This window comes from Coffea eugenioides, chromosome 10, assembly GCF_003713205.1.
Source record: "Coffea eugenioides isolate CCC68of chromosome 10, Ceug_1.0, whole genome shotgun sequence".
Classification (NCBI taxonomy): Eukaryota; Viridiplantae; Streptophyta; class Magnoliopsida; order Gentianales; family Rubiaceae; genus Coffea; species Coffea eugenioides.
Window position 1 is genome coordinate 6683247 of NC_040044.1, and position 20386 is coordinate 6703632.

The following is a 20386-nucleotide window of genomic DNA, read 5'->3' on the forward strand; positions in this document are numbered from 1 at the left end:
CTTATTTTCTTGGCCTCATTAATTTACAAAAATGATGCAACCAAGTGGTCACAACTTTCATGTTCTACCAATCCCCGAAAGTAAACACAAACAACGAGTGTATGTCAAGCTTACCCTTGTTTTCTTGGCCTCATTAGTTTGCAAAAAAGATGTGACCAATGGGTTACAACTTTTATTTTCTACCAATCCCCGAAAGTAAACACAAACAACGAAAGTATGTCAAGTCTACTCTTATTTTCTTGGCCTCATTAATTTACAAAATGATGCAACCAATTGATTACGACTTTCATTTTCTACCAATTCCCGAAAGTAAATACAAATAACGAGCGTATGTGAGAGGACTATTTTCATTTTTTCCATTTAAATGTTCACTTTGAGCCATCTTTTTTTCGACCAACACTTTGAGCCATCTTGAATTCACACATTAACTTAGTAACCATGATCATTATAGTTCTAACCTCATTCCTTTGCTTCCTGGGAAGTGCATCAGCTTCTGTTGAAGAAGCTGACACTCTTCTTAAATGGAAAGCAAGTTTTCAGAACCCGGATAATCCCCTGCTATCTTCATGGATTCTTCCGCCAAACGCTGCGAATTCTTCTCATTCTCGAAAAGAAATCGCCGCCGTTTGGTATGGTGTCTCTTGCATTCATGGAAGTGTCAACCGGTTGAACCTCACAAACTCGAGTATCAATGGTCCCAAATCTTGAATATGTTGATCTGACCCTGAATGATCTTTCTGGGAGCATACCACCTCAGATAGGAAGACTTGCAGCGTCAACGCGGATTGAACCCTTCATTTAAATGACAACCAGTTAAATGGCTCAATTCCTGAGGAGATAGGGCAATTAAGGTCTCTAAGTGATCTGGCTTTGGCCACTAATGATCTTGATGGCCCTATTCCTGCTTCCTTGGGCAATTTGAAAAACTTGACTTACTTGTATTTCTATGACAATCTACTTTCTGGCCCTATTCCTCCTGAATTAGGACATCTTTACAATCTTGTTGAGATTTACATGTACGGAAACCAGTTATCAGGTGCTATTCCACCCTCCTTTGGAAACTTGAACAAACTAGAGGTCTTGCATCTTTTCAGCAATAAACTCACTGGTCTCATTCCTCCTGAGATAGGGAATCTAACATCACTGCATAGTCTGAGTTTATTCAATAACAGTATAAGCGGCTCAATCCCACCATCACTAGGCAATCTAGCCAGTTTGACTCTCCTGCACCTATATGGCAATCAACTCTCTGGTTCAATTCCCAAGGAGTTGGGCAATCTGAAACTTCTCGAGGATCTAGAATTTGCCGATAATCTGCTAAGTGCTTCCGTTCCTGCTACACTAGGTAACTTGAGTAACTTGCAGTAGTTGTATCTCCGCAGAAACCATCTTTCCGGTCCTATTCCCCAAGAGCTTGGAAACTTGACAAAGTTGGTTGCTATGATCATGTCTGAAAATCAATTCTCTGGTCACTTGCCCGATAAGCTATGCGAAAGTGGAGTGCTTCGAAACTTCACTGTAGATGACAACATGCTTACAGGTCCAATTCCTAGAGGCTTGAAGAACTGCACAAGTTTACTTAGAGCTGTCTTCAATGGGAACCAGCTCACTGGAAACCTCTCAAAGATGTTTGGGGTCTATCCACACTTGGACTTCATGGATCTTAGCAACAACAATTTCAATGGAGAACTCTCTTGTAATTGGGGTAGATGTCGAAACTTGCGTACTCTGAAGATTGCAGAAAACACCATCTCAGGTCGTATACCTCCCGAATTAGGAAATTTAGCTCAACTAGGTGTACTTAATCTTTCCTCCAACCACTTAACTGGGAAGATTCCAATGGAATTTGGGAAGCTAAGATCTATGCTAAATTTATTTTTGCAAGATAATCAACTATCAGGCAGCATACCTCAAGAAATGGGATCACTAACTCAACTACTCAGTCTAGACCTTTCTTCAAACTCATTGAATGGCTCAATACCAGAAACTCTAGTGAACTGCAAGCAATTGTTCTATTTGAACTTGAGCAGCAACCTTTTGAACCAAAATATACCTACTCAGTTAGGAAACTTAATTACACTTTCTTCCCTGGATCTTAGTCACAACTTTCTTGAAGGAGAGATACCATCTTTGTTTAGAAATCTGCAAAGTCTAGGACTGTTGGATCTCTCCCATAATAATCTCTCTGGTTTCATTCCACAGGATTTGGATGAACTGCCTGGTTCCACGCACATTGACATATCTTTCAATAATTTAGAGGGTCCTGTTCCGCCTGGCAGAGCATTTGCAAATTTCACGATAGAACAAGTACAGGGGAATAAAGTTTTGTGCGGAAATATTACAGGATTACAACCTTGTGAAAGTCCTCCTGTCGAAGGAAAGCATAATACGCACAAGGGTCAGAAACTTGTCCTCATAATTTTGCTCCCTCTTTTAGGATCACTTTTACTTCTCTGTGCGTTTGCTGGAGCCTTCCTTCTATGTTATAGAAGAAAGAGAACAGAGAGAGCTGAAGATACAGATGTGGATGAAGACGGCTTCTACTCCGTAGCCATTTTTGATGGCAGAGAGATGTTTAAGCAGATTTTAAAAGCGACAGAGGACTTCAATGCAACATTTTGTATCGAAGAGGGAGGTTACGGGAGTGTTTACAAGGCAAACCTTCCATCAGCCGATGTAGCAGCTGTAAAGAAACTTCATCAATCATCTGAGATGACAAATAGAAATGGTTTCTTGAATGAGATAAGGGCCTTGACGAATATCAGACATCGAAACATTGTAAAACTTTATGGTTTCTGCTCAGATTCCAAACACTCAATGCTGGTTTATGAATACCTCGAAAGAGGCAGCTTGGCAGACATTTTGAGCAAAGAAGAAGCAGCTAAGAAATTGGATTGGCAGAAAAGGGTGAACATCGTTAAGGGCGTAGCCTACGCTCTGTCTTATATGCATCATGATTGTTCACCACCAATAGTTCATCGAGACATATCGAGCAAGAATATTCTTCTTGATTCAGAAGATGAGGCTCATGTTTCTGATTTTGGCACTGCAAAGCTACTGAAGAAAGATTCATCCAATTGGAGCGCGCTAGCAGGCACATATGGATATATTGCACCAGGTAATTGACCATCTTTTCTCTTAATCCAGTAGCAGGTAACTTTAGAGCACAATCACAAGTTCTTACTCATGACATGATCTTTCCCTCGCAGAGTTTGCCTACACAATGGAAGTGACTGAAAAATGTGATGTGTACAGCTTTGGGATACTGGCCCTGAAAGTAATCAAAGGAGAGCATCCAGGTGACTACACATCCCCAGTTATGTGTGCTTCACCTGGAAACTTACAACTGGAAGACTTCTTAGACCAACGGCTTTCGCGTCCAACTAAAAAGGTTGAAGAGGTTCTGGAATCCATTATCAAACTTGCAAGGGGATGTGTGGCTGCTAATCCAAAATCCAGGCCAACAATGCACATTGTTTCTGAGTCGTTAGCAAGGGGTGCTCAATCTCTGCAACATCTTGGTGAGTAACAACTAAAAATAGGCATAAAAACCTTTTCTTGTCAGATTCTTTTCTTTCTATATGGCTTCTCATCAATTAACTGTCTCCTACTCTTTTCCTGTGTGTAGTGGAAAATAGTGCAGCCCGGATAGCAGATCTGACAAAGATTGTTGAAGAAGAATTAGAGGGACTAGAGCATTAAGCATAAATAACACTTGTAGCTTGAATGAGTATAAGATCTTCAGAACTTTACAATACATTACATATCCTCAGGATTTCGTTAGCACTTTGCAAAAAGAGGGCTCTTTTTCCGATCTTCAAAATTGTGGCTTTGGATCTATTGGGTACAAATAAATAATCACAAATTTCTTCACTTAATTGAGAATGTGTCGATATTGGACAGCAATCCCATAGCAAATTGCGACCTGCCAATCAATAAATTGGCTTTGTCTGCATTTTTTTTTTTTTTATCGAAATGTTAGAATCATTTCATTCCAAGAGCTAAAAAACACAGTACGAGCAAAGGCTCGATATATCTGTACAAACAGTGCTCAATAGCACTGAGGAACAATCCATTCCTCATCCACAATAATGCAAAAGGCATGATGACTTAAACTTTTACTTCTTCCTATTCTTTCGTCCCTAACAGAGCTAAACAAGCACATGCGAAACATTCTCTGCATGTTAAGAATGTCCTCTATCAATGTAGCTAAACTGCTGTTGGAGGGGCTCCTATTGCTAATCTGTCTCATCAGTTCTTGGTTTTGAAAGTGGATCACAATCCTGCTCCATCTCTGCTCTAGAGCTTTACACAGAATCAGTTTTATAGCCACTGCATCATTAATGGTTCTGTCACCCAAACTTCTCTCCCTAAGTGCCCATTCTGCCAGTAGAGTGTTTGGATGCCTCCGCACTCTGACACCAATCCCCAAAGAGACCTTCCCGAACTGACTCTCTGCTGCCACCTCCATAACAATTGTTTCTGCTTCTTCTAGCCCCTGAATAGGTTCTTCATTGTTGGGAGTTGTTTCTCCTGTGCTTGGCCTAGTTATCCTACTTAAGCTTTCCTCCTGTTCCAACCACTCCTTATGAGCTTTACTTATAGTCCTCGCTGGTAAACAGCTGCCTTTGTTTTCAAACTCCTTCTTGTTCCTTTCTTTCCACACCTGCCATAAAATGTTCGCTGTCAGTCCAATATGCTCCTTCCCTCTTGGCCTTCTCCTAGCTTCTGAAACTGTGATCCACCATCGTTTGAAACTCCCTTGCTGGTCCACCACACCATCCCACTTTATTGGAGCAGCCTCCAGACCTCCTGTGTGTGAGGGCAGCTGAAGAATAAGTGTTCCACTGATTCCTGCTCTTCCCCACACATTCGACACACTGGATCTCCCAACCTTGTCTTCCTATAGATTTCAGCTCTCACTGGTAGTGCACCTGTTATGCATTTCCAAATGAAGATTTTGATCTTATGTTTGATGTTGAGCTTCCATAATGTTTTCCATATTTGTCTGGCTTGCTGACTTCCTTCTCTGATGCTTGAACCAGCGGCCTCTACTTGCTCCTTTTCAGCTTCACTTCTCTCTTTCATAAGGAATTGATAGCCTGAGCTGACCGTATAATTCCCCCCTGCATTATGCTGCCAATAGTAACTGTCCTCTCTCCCAGTCAGACTTAAGGGGATGTTTAAGATTTTCTCAGCATCCTTATGATTGAAATACTTGAAAATGGTGTTTCTGTTCAATCTCTGTTGGTTGATTAGCTCATGCACCATCTTACAGTCAGAATTTAGAGGTCTTGGGGTAGTTGGCTTCCCAGAATTAGATCCAGGAATCCATCGATGATCCCAGATGCTTGTACTCCTCCCATTGCCAATCCTTCTAATCATCCCTTTGTCAATTAAGCATCTGGCTCCTAGTAATCCTTGCCAGAACCATGACGCATTCCTATGTGTTTTGCATGATAAAATGGAGTCTTTGGGGAAGTATCTAGCTTTCAGCACTTTGCTAACCAGGAGGTTCGGTTTAGTGATTATTCTCCAAATCTGTTTCCCAAGCAAGGCTTTATTATAAGCTTCAATGTCCTTGAATCCCAGGCCTCCTTCATTCCTCTTCATTGACATTTTCCTCCAGGAAATCCAATACATTTTGTTCTTGCCATTTGTTTCTCCCCACCAGTAGTTGGCCATCATAGAGCTGATGTCTTTACACATCTTCCTAGGTAGTTTGAAAACGGACATGGCATAAGTAGGCATTGCCATTGACACTGCCTTGAGGAGCACTTCCTTACCTGCATTACTCAGAAACTTATTCCTCCAGTCCTGCAGCTTTCTTCTTATATTTTCCTTGATGAACCCAAATATCTGGTCCTTAGTCCTGGCAATCACCATAGGCAGCCCCAAATATTTGCCTTGTTTCATCTCAGCCATTCCTCCTAAGGAACTGCACACTTCTCTTCTGAGCTCCCTCGACACATTCTTGCTGAAAAAGATAGCTGATTTATCCAAGTTAATCAACTGTCCTGAAGCCTTTTCGTAGGTTCTGAGAATCTTCATGACTTCAGTGGCTTGCCTGTTGTTGGCTTTGCAAAAAATGAGTGAGTCGTCAGCAAAGAAAAGGTGTGTGATGAGAGGACCTTGCCTGCTGATCCTCAGACCATTTATGTCCTTCCTCTCCTCAGCTTTCTTCAAAAGGTTGGAGAATCCTTCTGAGCATATCAGGAATAAGTATGGAGACAGAGGATCTCCCTGCCTTATTCCCCTTTCTGGAGTAACAAAACCTTTAGATTCCCCATTGCAATTGAAGGAATAAGATACTGAACTCAAGCAGCTAGTAATCCAGTTGATCCATCTTGCACAAAAGCCCATCTTCTGCATCATAGCTTGCAAAAAATGCCACTCCACTCTATCGTATGCTTTGGCCATGTCAAGCTTGATTGCCATGAAACCTTCTTTCCCTTGCCTTTTATTTTTGAGGTAATGCATGTACTCATGTCCTAGGATTACATTATCTAAAATTTGTCTATCCGGGATAAAAGCTGATTGGGTGTTACTAATGCATTTTCCTAGAACCAGTTTCATTCTATTGGCCAAGATTTTGGAGATGGTTTTGTAAATCACATTACACAGACTGATGGGTCTGAAGTTTTTCAAACAAGTTGGGTGCAAAGTTTTGGGGATGAGGGAAATAACAGTGTGATTTATAGATTTTAGCATGAAACCTGAGCTGAAAAAAGCTTGGATGGCTGGAATTAGATCCCCTTTGATAATGCTCCAGAACCTTTGAAAGAATAAGGGGGACATGCCATCCTGACCTGGAGCTTTATCAGACTGCATGGAAAAAATAGCTGACTGTATTTCTTCTTCCTCTACTGGTTTAGTCAAATTTGTATTCATTTCCTGAGTAATAGAATGGGGAATACCCTCAAGGATCTCTGACATATCATTCCTTCCTCCACTTGTGAACAATTCTCGAAAGAAACCAGAGATTTCTGATACTATTTCTTCTTCACTTTCAGCCCAAGAGCCATTCTCCCTCTGCAGTTTCCTGATTCTATTCTTAATCCTTCTCCCCTTCACAAAGGCATGGAAATACTTAGTGTTTTTATCTCCTTCCCTGAGCCAGTCAAGCCTTGCATGTTGGCTCCAGAATTTCTCCTCTTCCTGATATGCTTCCTTAAGCTGGTTCTTTAGCTCAGTCATCATCTCCTTCTTACTAGCAGCCTCAGAGCTACTTACGGCCTCCAGTCTTTTCCTTACCTCCACAATTTTCCTTTTAGAGTTTGCTTGGAACGTGTTCCTCCATTTTAGTAACTCAATTCTACAGTTTCTGATCTTCCTTGTAATCTTAAACATACGTGAACCAGGTTCATCCTTCTGCCAAGCTTGCTCCACTACCTGTTGCACCCCTTCCTTATGCAACCATCTTTTATCAAAAAAGAACCTTTGTTTCCTTTTCCCCTTTTCTGGATCAGTATCTAAGCACAAAATGCTGTGATCAGAAGCATAAGTGTCCATATGCTGGCATTTAGCTTTATCAAAAGTTTGAACCCATTCATAACTGGCCAAGCATCTGTTTAATCTCTGCCTAATTTCTCCTTCATCCTCCCAATGGTTACTCCAAGTCCAAGGGTGTCCCTCAAAGCCTATATCTATCAAGTTACTCTGCTCTATAAAGGTCTTAAAATCCCTTAAGCTTCTCTCCTCTCTGATGATACCCCCCATTTTTCTCCATTTGACACTATATCATTAAAATCACCTGCGATCATGTATCTATCTCCCCACAACCTGCTTCTATCTCTCAAAACTCTCCATTGTTCCTTCCTTATCTGACTATCACAACTCGCATAAACTCCTATAAACCACCAGTCACAATGCTTAACGTCATCCTCTAACCTGACTTCAATAGTGAAGGCTGTTAGATTAACTTCCAGAACTTGTGTTTCCTCCTTCCAAAAAATTGCCATTCCTCCTGCCTTGTGCATAGCTTCTACCACTACACTGTTGTCAAAACGTAAACCTCTAGCAATCCTATCCAACACCTGTTTTCTGTTTTTTGTCTCACTTAGGAAAATAAGGCTTGGAGAGAGGAGGTTATTCACCTCCCTCAGGTGGGGAACTGTCAAGGGGCTCCCCACTCCTTGACAATTCCACACCAAAGCTCTCATTTCTTTTGGGGGGCCCCATGAGGGAGAGACCCCATCTCCACCTCAGACAAACCTGTGTAGCCAAACAGTTCAAGAGACTTTGCTTTTTTACCTACTGGTTCATTCTGGTGCACGTCCTCCATTTCCTCATAAAAAACCAGCATCTTTCTTTTTCCACTGCCCACTGCGTTAGCTTCTTGACCATTTCTCTCTCTCAAAGGCCTCCTTGTCTTAACTGGAGATTTCAGCTTTTTATAAGACCTTTTAACTTGCTTTATCATGGCTCTTTGCCTCTTAACCTCACAAAGGCTCTCCTCCTGCATTGCTGCCTCAAAAATTGGTATCTCTTGTAGGCTGTTTTCCTGCTCTAGCCATTTTGCCCTATTATCTCTATCCTCTTCCATTTCCTCCACTTCAACTGGAGTCACTTTTTCCTCAGTTCTGACCTGAGTAATCAGAGAGAGGTCCTGCCTTTCCTTAGTCAAGGCTTGTGAGTCATCACTAAGGTCCCTTTCCTTCGCACTACTTCCCACCTTATTTGGAGGGCTACTTCGAAGAATTTCCACCCTTTCCTCCTCCTGCTGTTTAACTACCTCTAGATTACTCCTTGTTCCTAGCCCTGAAGACCTCAACGTCTCCAGGAGTTTCTCTCCAGACTGTATCCTGGTCCTTTCCCTCTCAAGCATTTCACCATTCTGAAACTTCCAATACCTTTTATCCTTCACCAGATCCTCTCTCACTATCCTATCCTTTGTTGGACTTCTGTTACTTCCAGCTCTCAGCCAAGGCCCATATTGATGCTCCAGAAGGCTCCCTGATGAATTCCTTTGCTCTTTACACGTACGTTCCCCATGCCCAACTATTCCACAGCTATAACAGAAATCCAGGCATCTTTCATATTTAAAGGCAACCCATTTGAGTGACTCTGCTACATTAACCAACGTTCCTCTGAGAAGGGGTTTAGACAAATCTACCAGGGCAAGAACTTTAAGATGTCTTCCTTCTTTTCCCCTTGCCTGAGGTACAATCACCTCTTTTACTTCTTTAAAAACTGCTCCAATCTTTCTCCCTACCTCCTTGGAGAGCCAATGCTTTGTCTGCATTGACAGTACAAATTTATGGCTGTTATGGTTATACACGGAATCCCAAGAGATTTAATCGCCATCCACATTAAAAGTATAGTTGGTGAATGAAAATTTTACTGCAAAGAGTACGAGGAGGAGTGAAAAATGTCACTCTGCCGACAACACTGACTAGTTAATAGTACTTTTTAACTTCTTTTGTTTCTTTTTTTTTTTTTGGCAAGTATTAACAAAAGGAATAACCACTGGGCCAATGGCTCAGTGGCCACCAGAGAGGACTTAAGTCACTCCTTGGGCTGTTGGTAAGGGTTCAAACCTCACCAGCAGCGAAAAAAATCTAAGGGTTGTGCCATAGCACTCCTTTGGTCTAATTGGGTCTGTATACCCACTAGCCCCTATCACAGCCTCCTTAGGCTCCCCCTCCCCCTAGATTAGGATAGAATAGGTTATACAAATGTATCGTTGCTGACAAAAAAAAGTATTAACAAAAGGAATAGCAATCCAAAAGATAGGTGATGGAATTATTTCTTGATCACTACAAAACTATAGAAGGCAACTAATAATCGGTGAAGAAAATAGCAATCCAAGGAAAAATTTTAGTAACATTTTTTATGAACGCATTTTTATCTCACATATATCAAATCGTTACAGTATATTTTTTAACAAAAAAAAAATCCAAGAAATAACAATCTTAACCAGACCCAATAATCGGCGAAGAAAACATTTCTCATCTTGCACATAAAAGCAAAAACAAATGTTAAGTTTCTAAAATGAGAATAATCTCCAAAAGTTTTAGAACCCCCCCTTCTTGATTTCTCAAAATACTGATTATCATGTTATGGAAAGGAAAAAAAATGTAGAACTTGAACCACTCCCACTGTTTTTTCTTTTTTTTTTTCTTTTTCAATGTTTCCATTATTTTTATAAGCTCTTTCCACTTTCCAACGAAACCGATTAAGATTCCATCCTGTTTACTTCCTCTCAAGTTTTAAATTTGCATCCACATCTTCTAGAATCAAATTAAGATCAATTAAAGAAGGGATAAGAAAGAAGCTGAAAAGATCAATAACCTAATAATTTGGTGGTTTGAGTCTCATCACTGATTACCCGATAATTAAGGCCCTCAAATGGGCCATTACAACATAGAGAAGTAGGACAAGAGGACTGCATAAGTGGAAAGCAATCATGGCCCAAACGTGGCATTTGGTAAATGTGGGACCTAATTCTCGGAATATCCATACACGAATTCAAGATCCAATGTACTAGAATTTCTGTTCCACTTGTTGGATGACCACTCACTTGCCAGCTATCCCACATTTTCTGGTGAAATTTTTTTTTTTATCTCATTTCCAATACAATTTTTTATTATAATAATTAATGAATATATTAAGTAGTTGTGGTATTTTCCCTGAAATAAAGCAACAAATCTTCTCACACCATTTGCATTTATTATATTTCGTGTCAAATAGAGCCTTGCTAGTAGCATGGATTCTTGAAGACAATTAGACGTCGTTTTATTTATTCTACTACTACTTTTTTTTTTTTTTTGAAGAAGGCAAAGAATAAAAAGTTTGAAAGAAAAATATGCAATTTTCTTTTTCCTTTTTTAGAAATAAAATTGTAGCTAAAGTATTTTATATCTCCTAGCAATATTCCAAAGACTTATTATTGCTCTAATGACCTTGAAACCATAATTATTGAGCGGTATATAAAAGCAATTTGGATACTAATTCCCATTTTACTAATTGTATCCAAAAAAAATGAAAACTATAAGAATTTACCAACCTAACTATGACTTTGCAATATGAGCTTGTAATCATGTTAACAACCCTAGGAGTTTCTTCTTTGGCCTTTGGCTCAAAAACATATTGTAGACACCAAATTTTTGGTGTAATTTCTTTTACTTTTTATTCTCATTTGTCGTGGTTGCTTTTAGTTTTTTTTAGTTTCTAGTTTTTATTTTTATTTTTATTTTTAAGTTTTAGCGTAGAAAAATTATGAAAAAAAAGAGAAAAAGGAAAATTGTTCACAAAATAGGTTTATTTCTTTTTAAATTCAATCTTTTGACTTTATTTATTTTTTGGTTAGGTTATTTCGAAAACAAAAGAAAAGTGAAAAATGAAAATGAAAAAATGGAAATTTGCATTTTTTGTTGTTTTTAGTTTATTTTTATCTAATGTTAATTAAGTTGTTTTCATCATTAATTATTATTGTTTTATTATTATCATTTTTGTTGTTTAATTAATTAATTAAAAAAAAAATAATAACATTTCCATCTCTGCCGAAGTGCATTCCTTTTCTCCACTAACTCACCTCAACTACAACAACACCCTCTACCTTGGAATCATCGAAGAGAGGAAACCAGCGAGGGAGAGGGAGCTGCCATTCCATTTTTTCACCCTCAACTAGCCGTGATCAATTCAGTCACAACCACTACAGCTGCAACCACTGAATTCAGACTAACCATCCTCGCGTGCGTGAGCTGCCGAGAGGAAAAATTGCAGCTGCTGTCCGTGTGAGTTTTTCATCCATTTCCTTTCGTCTGTAAACTAGAAAGAGATTGGGAGCCATATTGTCTTCATACTAGTCGCAAGCTAGAGCAAAGGAGAAGGAGAGTTGCGGACTGAAATTCTGGACAGCCGAGAGTAGAGGATTTTTGCAGCTGCTAGTTGCGTGATTTGAGCCTTAAGCTGAGGTAATTTCTGGACTTAAGCTAGTTGATTATGGCTTGATGAAGTTGTTTATAAGCATGCATGTGGAGTTGTGCGGTTGGATGACAAAATTAAGTTACAAGAAAACTGATTTGGAAAGAATTAAAGCTGCCGAGAGCTTGAGTTGGAAATTTCAGCTTCAGCTTGCTAATTTGTGATGATCTGAGCTTAGTTTTGGATCCAAATTGATAGACAGCTCTTTATTTGGTACTGCATGTGAACTTTATGGGCAGGATTTCGGTTGCATGGCTGGATTTTTTTTTTATTGGAAGTATTGGACTGCTAAACCAATTTTCCAGCTTTGCCGAGAAGCTGAAATGGAAATGCAATTTTAATTTCGTTTCCCTGAGGCAGGCTGAGCTTATAAATGTGATTAACTAGCTAAGAAGTAGGTGATTAAGCTTTGCATGAAGTTCATTAGTTCGGCTAAGCAAGGAAAAAAAATATGAAACAGAAAACTGCTACATGCAAGTTCATCCGAGGGTGGTGAACAGAATTTCTGGAATTGTGGATGATTATAGTTGCTGACCGAACTTGATTTGAACTAGTTATGATAGTAATTTCATTAAGTAGCCTTGCATGTTAGTTTTGGGTACTTAACACAATGATTCAACCGAGGTAAATTCGGATTTAAGACCAACCAAGTGCTGGAAAATTTATGTGATTTATCCGAGGGAGTTATCAGGGCTGATTTTGGTCATCTTTTGCTTGTTTCATTTGGTGTTGAAGGGATGATAGGGAAGGTTTGGAGTTGATGTTGGTGTGTTTGTTTAAGGAAAAGTTTGAAAACAGGCTTAAACGTTGCAGGAAGAATAATTCTAGATTGCCGAGTAGATTTTTTTCGGTCTTGCCTCTTGAGTTTAGTCTTTCCTCTTTCGGACTTTCAGCTATGGTTTTTGTTTAGATAATGATTCCCTCCCATTTCTTTTTGGTTTGTTTGCCTAAACACTCTTAAACTGAATAAGGAAATGGCACGAATGTGGTTGCGAGAAAAGCCGAAGTTTATGGAGAAATTGCAGCAGTGTTCATTCCTTCAAAGGAAAAAAAACTGTGTTTGAGTGTTGTTCCAGAAATTTTGCATCAGCTTTTTCTATTTTTGAACTCCTTCTTACGTCTTTGTTTGTTTGATTGTCGATGTCTTGTTTGTTTAGTTCAGAGTTCAGGTGTTAGATCAAGGAAACTTTGGTTAAGGTAGAGGTTTGAATCTGAATTTGATCTTGATAGGTGAAACTAAGAAAAATTGCAGCAGTTTCGTTCTTTCAATGTTTGAATACTTGCCCAGAATTTTGTATGGAATTTTTCTAAGTTTTCTACCTGCTTGGATGATGGTAATGATATAGTTGCTGCTTAGTTTAAAGTTGGGTTTTGGATTTGAAACCTGTTTCCGAAAACAAGCTATGTGTTTGAGTGTGGTCTCGATTGGTGAAAGCATAGCAGAAATATTGCAGAGACAATTTTTTTTCCGTGAGATTGCATGAGTTTGCATGAAATTTTTCTGAAAATTGCGCTTTGGCCCCCAAGTCTCCCCTTAAGCCACTAAGGCCCAGAAACTTTGAAAATTTAATCAATTGGGTCCCTTTGATTTCGCAGCAATGCACTATGGCCCAATTACTTGACTTATTTTGATCAATCTTGTTACTCTATAGTCTTCATTGCTGCTGGTATGTTTTGGTTAGACTCTTGTAAGGTTTTTTTAGGATGAGTTCAAAGGGTTTCAAGAACTTTATGGGATAATTTGGCTTTATGTGGAATTTGGATGTTTTGATGATTTTAATCACAATAGTTGGGGCCTTATTTCATGAATATGGAATGCTTAGGCATTTAAATGCTTCTAACCGGTCAATTCCATGTTTATGTGATTGCTATGTGATTGCTTGACCTTGGCTTTGTTTTCAGCCCCCAAGTTCCCTAAAACTCTGTTATGGTCTAGAAACTTTGGAAATCAATCAATTTGGGCCTTGGCAGCTTTAGTTTTTGCAATTTCATTGTTTGTTTTGCTTCAATCAACTACCATGCTTTGTCAATTGCACTTAAGTCATGACTTTAGAGGCTTTACGATTAAGTGAGCTTTGTATTTGCGCATTTCTTTTAATTTTCCCAAATAAATTGGTACCTTGACCATTTTTTTTTATTTTGGAGGATAAATAAGTGATTTCATTCCATTTAAGGCATCAATTCAAGGGAGGTACACTCTATCCCTCATTTGCACTTCATTTGACCCTTCGTGCTCCTACGTGTTATGTGAATATGCATGTCTACTTTGCTTTCCTAGCTTTTCTTTAATTTCTTTTATTTATGCCATTTACTTTTGTTTTTTTATTTAAGTTATTCTTTATGGGGTATGTGTACACCTCTTGGCTTGTAATAGATAGGGCTTTGGCGAGCAATTTGGTCCATTTTCCCTTTCCCCCTTTTTGTTTTAGTTAGTGAATGTAATAGATAGGGTTTGGAGGAGCATTCAATGAAGACCTATCGAAGACGTGTGCCTAGCTAGAAAATGTAATAGTTAGGGATTTAATTGTCTTATGTGTCTCGCATGCTTAGTTGCTACGTGTTAATTTGTTTTGTTAGGGCCTTGCATCTAGTCGAGCATGCTAAATGTTACGTGCTATGTGTTTACGAGTGTTTGGCATGCCTACTCGCTTTCCATAGCATGAGTGAATGTGATGGATGAATGTACGTTTCCACTAGTCCAACGCTAGTCGGAATTCATAGAATGGGCTAGTTCAACGCTAGACCCTTAGGAATTTCCCCTCGTTAGTACATGTTTGCATGTTCATTACATGTCATGCATTCTTTCTAGTTTTATCATTTTGCATGCCCCTCGAACCCCTTTTCCCTCCATTTTTAGGATTTTTGCATTTCATGCTAGTTATAGGGTTCATTTGCTTGAGAGTCCCCTTAAATATGGGATATAGACGAGTGTGGCTTTTTCTAAGCCTTAGCACGCTTGTATTCCCTCTATAAAAGAGCAAATTGAGTCACGATTTAGGTCTCCCCGTACCCAATATGCATGAATTCCCTAGGCTCATGCATTTTTAAATCCACTCTACCATTTTATACCCTCATCACACTTTCATTTTTCCTCCCATTTTGCACACGTGCACCTTTATGTTTCTTCACTTGCACACGAACACTTTTATCATCACTTGCACACATGCACTTCATATTAGCATTGCACATACCGTACCTTGCCCACTCACGTGCACATTTTCATTTACATATTTATTATTTTTTATTACTTTTTCAAACTCATGTCCTCACATTGCATACATGCATTTCATTCATTTGCATCCCACTCGCATTATTCGTGACCTCTCCAAAGGGTCATTATTGGGCTTCACAATTTATGTGATTGGCACCATTCAACCTTTGAAGAGAAATTTCCCCCAATACCCCTAGGTCTAGGGTTTGCATTCATATAGTACATCCAAATGTAATAAATTCTTTGGTTAAAACAAGAAAATATTTGATTAAATCACGCAACTAGCTTTGGCTAGGTCGAAGGGATGCCTTGGATTTTTATCCTCGCCTTCCCCTTCGTCAAATGTGACTCCCGAACCTTTTTCGTTGGTTTGCGTGGACTAGGAGTCGTTTAAAAGGGGTTTCTTACTACTTTTTCCTATTTTTCTTTAAAAATTCATTTTTAGGTGACTTGGTACACCTTAACTCATTACCAAGTGGCGACTCCGATTTTTTTATTTCAAAAACCCTTTTTAAACTATAATTTTGGGTCAAATCGTCGCATTCTCAAACCCCCATTTAGACCCATTTTTCTTTTAAATAACAATTCATTTTCCAATTACAAATTGAATCAAAAAATACGTTTTTTAAACCATTTATTTATTTTATCAAAAAATGGGGCGCGACAGTTGGCGACTCCACTGGGGACATTCGAGAGTCCGAGCAAATTTGATTTAATCAATCTTTTTCTTCTTTTAAACCTTTTTATTTATCACATTGGATGTTTAGGGTTGCATTTTTCCCTTTTCTAGGATTTTTGCATTTCGCGTATCAACTCACTTCCTCACACGTTCGCCTACGATTGTTTTGATGAATGGATGTTTGTATGTGATTCCGCGCTTTGCATTGCATTTGGGAGGGGATTCTACCCTAGAGCCTCGCGTTGGTTCTTGACCCTTCCCCTCCAAACAAGCACTAGCATACGAGCATACGCTTTACTTCTTTTATCCCTTTTATTTTTCTTTAGTGGCTTGTCACGCCACTCCACCCTATTAGGATTAGGTGACTCACTTGGACATGTGATCACGACACGATGTGTGTGTAGCATGTTCCAATGGGTCACTCAATCTTCCGCTTAAAGCTATTGGTTGATAGCCTTTAGCTTTTGGTCGAAGATTGAGGTTTTGAGAGATTCACTCAAACACGTAGCCGTGACACGATGTGTGCGTAGCGGTGTTTGGGGAATCGCTCGAGACACCGACAAAGAATCTTGGGATTGATGACCCTTGGTTTCTAAGTCTGAAGGCTCGGGGACCTGAGCTTATCGAGTCTAGATGCATTAGCGAACCCCAACCTCATGCATCCATATTAGATTGCCTAGGGTAGAGTCGGCCTTATCCTAAACTAGGGACACTATTCACGAGGGGAGGGGTCCCAACCCTCTTTCCTTATTTATCTTTATTGCCTTTTATATTATCTAATTGTCCAATGTGTTATGTGATTATGTGTTAAACTCACGTTTTCTTGTCTCTTGTCTTTTGCATTCACAAACGTTAGGACATAAGAGGTCTGGCATGACCTTCTTTTAGGACCTGCCCTTGTAGATAGGCTATTGCACGTTTAAAAATTGTGGCATATCTTGTTCATAAATTAATAATGTCATACCATTTTAGGCTTACCCCGGCAAATAAAGGGTTCCTTAGGTCACGTTTCATTTCGAATTGCATATTTTACTGCTTTAATAAATGGCATCATGCATAAACCATAGAAAGGGAATGCCACATAGGGAATCCCGTGTTTAGGAATAAGCCACCATATGTCTCGGATACTTAATCCAAGGAGACTTGCACGTTTACATTTTTTGTATCATCCAAAGGGGTAGTGCACAAGGTAAGGTAGGATCCGATCATTTTCATAGAGCGATCTTTGGAATATGAGCGTCTAATAATCACCTTTTGGCCACTTTATCAAAATTGGTAAAAATCCCTTGCGTAAAGGACATTAATTTGAAGAAACCCAAATAATTCTTCACTATTGAGACGATAAATCAATGGAGGCCAAATCTTGATTTTAGCAGGCTCATAGACTAAGGCATTGTAATGATTTCTTGAAACTACCCAATGGGTAGAGAACTCAATCGATTTTTGAACAAATCATCCATTTTATCCAATCCATTTTTTGTCAATTCATTCAATTTTAGTTCAATCTAATCATGTTTGAGTAAATTCATTTCATCCAATTCATTTGACCAATTTACCCTTTTTAGGGTCATCCGGTCAATTTTTGAATAAATCAATTCATTTGACCAATTTACCCTTTTTAGGGTCATCCGGTCAATTTTTGAATAAATCAATTCATTTGACCAATTTACCCTTTTCAGGGTCATCCGGTCGATTTTTGAATAAATCATCAATTCATTTGACCAATTTACCCTTTTAGGGATTTGGCCGATTTTTTAAAATAAATCATTAACTCCATTTCATCTCTTTGGCCAATTTACCCATTTTTAGGGCGAAATCAAGTTGATTTTGAAGAGATCATCAATTTCATTCAATTCAGTTGACCAAGTCTATCTATTCGATCAATTTTGAATAAATCGTCAATGTTATCCAGCTTACCTATTTTTAGGTAAATCGGTCGATTTTGAATAAATCACCAATTTTATCCATTTGACTCGCTTTTTCCCCTTTAGGGTTCATTGAATAAATTAATCGAGACATGGCAATCCCTTTCACAAATCATTTTATGTGTAGATCAAAGCAAGCAATCCGTTCCGACTTCGTCCTCATGTTTTAGGGCAAATGTCTCTTCTCACTCCAAGTGGCCAAATTTTTCAAATCATTCCTCACACGATCAGTCGATCAGATCCATCAGGTATTGTATAGTGCCTGCTCTGGAGGACTGCATTTTCATGCTAGGCCTACCCTTGGCACAAAAGGGTTCCCCCATAGGACATGCATCCGAATTTTCTGAATATCTACTAACTCTTGTTTTTTCTTTTCTTTTTCTTTGTTTTTATTGGAATAACTAAGCGAGGGTTAAATCTAAAGGCAATCTTTTAAAAATTCTCAGGTAATATTTAAATATAGCTTCTCGTCGAAGCCCCATCATAACGCGATCCCGTAGTCAAGCCCAGAGGAGTCGTGTAAACATGAGTTCACAACCGGAACAGTCAGATAGGTCTGCTACTACAGCTCAACCTGAGACTGCAAGTTTGGGGGTCCAACTGACCGAGATGCTTACGAAGTTTGGTGAAATGGCAACTGAAATGGCCGTCCAAAAGAAATTAATCGATGAGCTTATCAGTAGTGGAGTTCAACCTGAGCCTGAACCCGACAGTCAGCCGGAGCCAGAATCGTTTGGCATAGCCACGATCCAAACTACTTTTACTCCACCCTTCATTATTCCACCCGAAGGAACTTTCACCTATCCCACCATACATTTGCCATACACTTGCCCTCCTGATCCTTCATTCTTCCCTACTTACATGCAAGGCCCACAGCCCCAAATCACTTCGAATATACCTCCTAAGCCGCATACCTTTTATCACTCTGTTGCTGAGCCATTCCTACTAGACCATATTGTTCAAACCAAGGCAGAAATTGGGGAATCTTCCGCTCCCGTTAATATAAAGCTTCTCAAACGCCTGGACCGTTTCGATGAGTTTATAAAGAAAAGTCAGGGGTTGAACAAACAAGGAGTCTTGGATTACGATAAGCTTTGTCTCTTCCCAAATGTGCAATTGCCTGAGGGATTCAAAACTCCGAAGTTCAACAAATACGATGGCACGGGCAGTCCCAAGACACATCTCCGATTGTTCGCCAATAAATTGGGTAGGCCGGTGGATGATGAAAATTTATCTTTAAGGCTATTCCCAGAAAGTCTGGAGGGCGACGCACTTGATTGGTATTCAACTTTGAAGTCTGAGGAGATAAAGACTTGGCTAGACCTGTCCAATGTGTTTATAAGGCAATACGAGTACAACTGCGAGCTGGCTCCGACGCAAACCACGTTAGAAGGAACAAAAAGAAAACCCTCTGAGGACCACAAGACTTATGCCAAGAGGTGGAGAAAAATAGCTGCAAAAGTTGAGCCACCAATGACTGAGGACGAAATCATACGCACCTTCATTAAGGCACAGGATCCGCCGTACTTTGAAGAAATTTTCCGCATGACTGGATGCTCGTTTGCCGCTATTGTCAACAAGCTTGAAGAATATGATGATTTCGTAAAGGCTGGAAAGATTGTTAATGTGTCTACCCTGAAAACTCAAGTGGAAGCTTTGCAAAGCCAAGGTAGTAATGGAAAGAAGCAGCAATTCAAAAAGCAAGAGGGGGAAACTGCTTTTGTCTGGGATCGAAACCCTGTCCCAAGACCCAGACCTCGACAATACCCTACCTACTCAAACCCTTACCATTCAAACCATCATCCCGTTTATCACACCAATACCACTCATCCTCGACCTCGCCCAAATTATGCCAACCCGCCTACAACCCCTTTCCAAATATCTCAACCAAGCTTTCAACAAACTCGTCCTCGACCTCCTTACCACCAAAGATTTCCCCCACCAAATAGACCCATCTACAACTATCCCCGACCCACTGAAACCTACAATCAAAGCCGTACCCGAACCTTCGCCAACCTAGGCAGGCCTTTGGACCAATTGTATGAGCAATTGAAGGTTGCCAACAAAATAGGCGTGATTCCCCCTCCAACTTACCTTCATGGCATGCCTGCTGGGTACAATCCACATGCTATTTGTGCCTATCATTCGGGAGTACCTGGCCACTCAACCGCCGATTGCAGGGCACTTAAGCACAAAGTCCAAGACATGATCGAGGCAGGAGAAATAGTGCTAAGGAAAAGAGGTGAACAAGGGCCGATCATAAGTACAAATCCTTTTCCTGAACACCAGGACACCTTCGAGGCATCCACCTCCAATGACGAAATTTGAAAATCCTAAAGGAGCTCTGCACAAGTTGAATGGCTGACTATCTTCCCCCTCGAAGATAATTTCGATAAATTTAGGGGTTGTCATTTGCTAAAGTTCACAAAAACTTTTTCTTGCATGTGTGAATAGCTTAATGAAAGCGCCTTTTGCAAATTGAGTTTTGTCTTGTTTTCGCTTTGATTTGGAGTTTCATGAAATGCACAATTGGTTTTATTTGTTTATTTAATCATTGTCATGAATTTTTTTTAATTCTTTTAGATGGCCAAAGATGAAATTATTTGATCCTTTGAATATCACTGTTCTGGAATCTGATGAAGC

At 39.6% G+C, this 20386-nt stretch overlaps 3 protein-coding genes across 3 annotated transcripts; 2 read left to right on the forward strand and 1 right to left on the reverse strand.

Annotated features, from left to right (window-relative positions):
* The first annotated feature begins 438 nt into the window (after nucleotides 1-438).
* Nucleotides 439-1368, forward strand: LOC113750300 (MDIS1-interacting receptor like kinase 2-like). The gene is made up of 2 exons (XM_027294296.1): nucleotides 439-636; nucleotides 814-1368. The coding sequence occupies exons 1-2, from the start codon at nucleotides 439-441 to the stop codon at nucleotides 1366-1368; spliced, it is 753 nt and encodes a 250-aa protein (XP_027150097.1).
* A 78-nt stretch (nucleotides 1369-1446) lies between these two features.
* Nucleotides 1447-3702, forward strand: LOC113750301 (MDIS1-interacting receptor like kinase 2-like). Its single transcript, XM_027294297.1, has 3 exons — nucleotides 1447-3118; nucleotides 3210-3521; nucleotides 3629-3702. Exons 1-3 carry the CDS (start codon nucleotides 1447-1449, stop codon nucleotides 3700-3702), a joined length of 2058 nt encoding a protein of 685 aa, XP_027150098.1.
* Nucleotides 3703-4051: 349 nt separating this feature from the next.
* Nucleotides 4052-11614, reverse strand: LOC113750302. The gene is made up of 5 exons (XM_027294298.1): nucleotides 11537-11614; nucleotides 8193-9238; nucleotides 7754-7995; nucleotides 5056-7646; nucleotides 4052-4903 (listed from the first exon to the last, which is right to left on the reverse strand). The coding sequence occupies exons 1-5, from the start codon at nucleotides 11612-11614 to the stop codon at nucleotides 4052-4054; spliced, it is 4809 nt and encodes a 1602-aa protein (XP_027150099.1).
* Between the last annotated feature and the right edge of the window lie 8772 nt (nucleotides 11615-20386).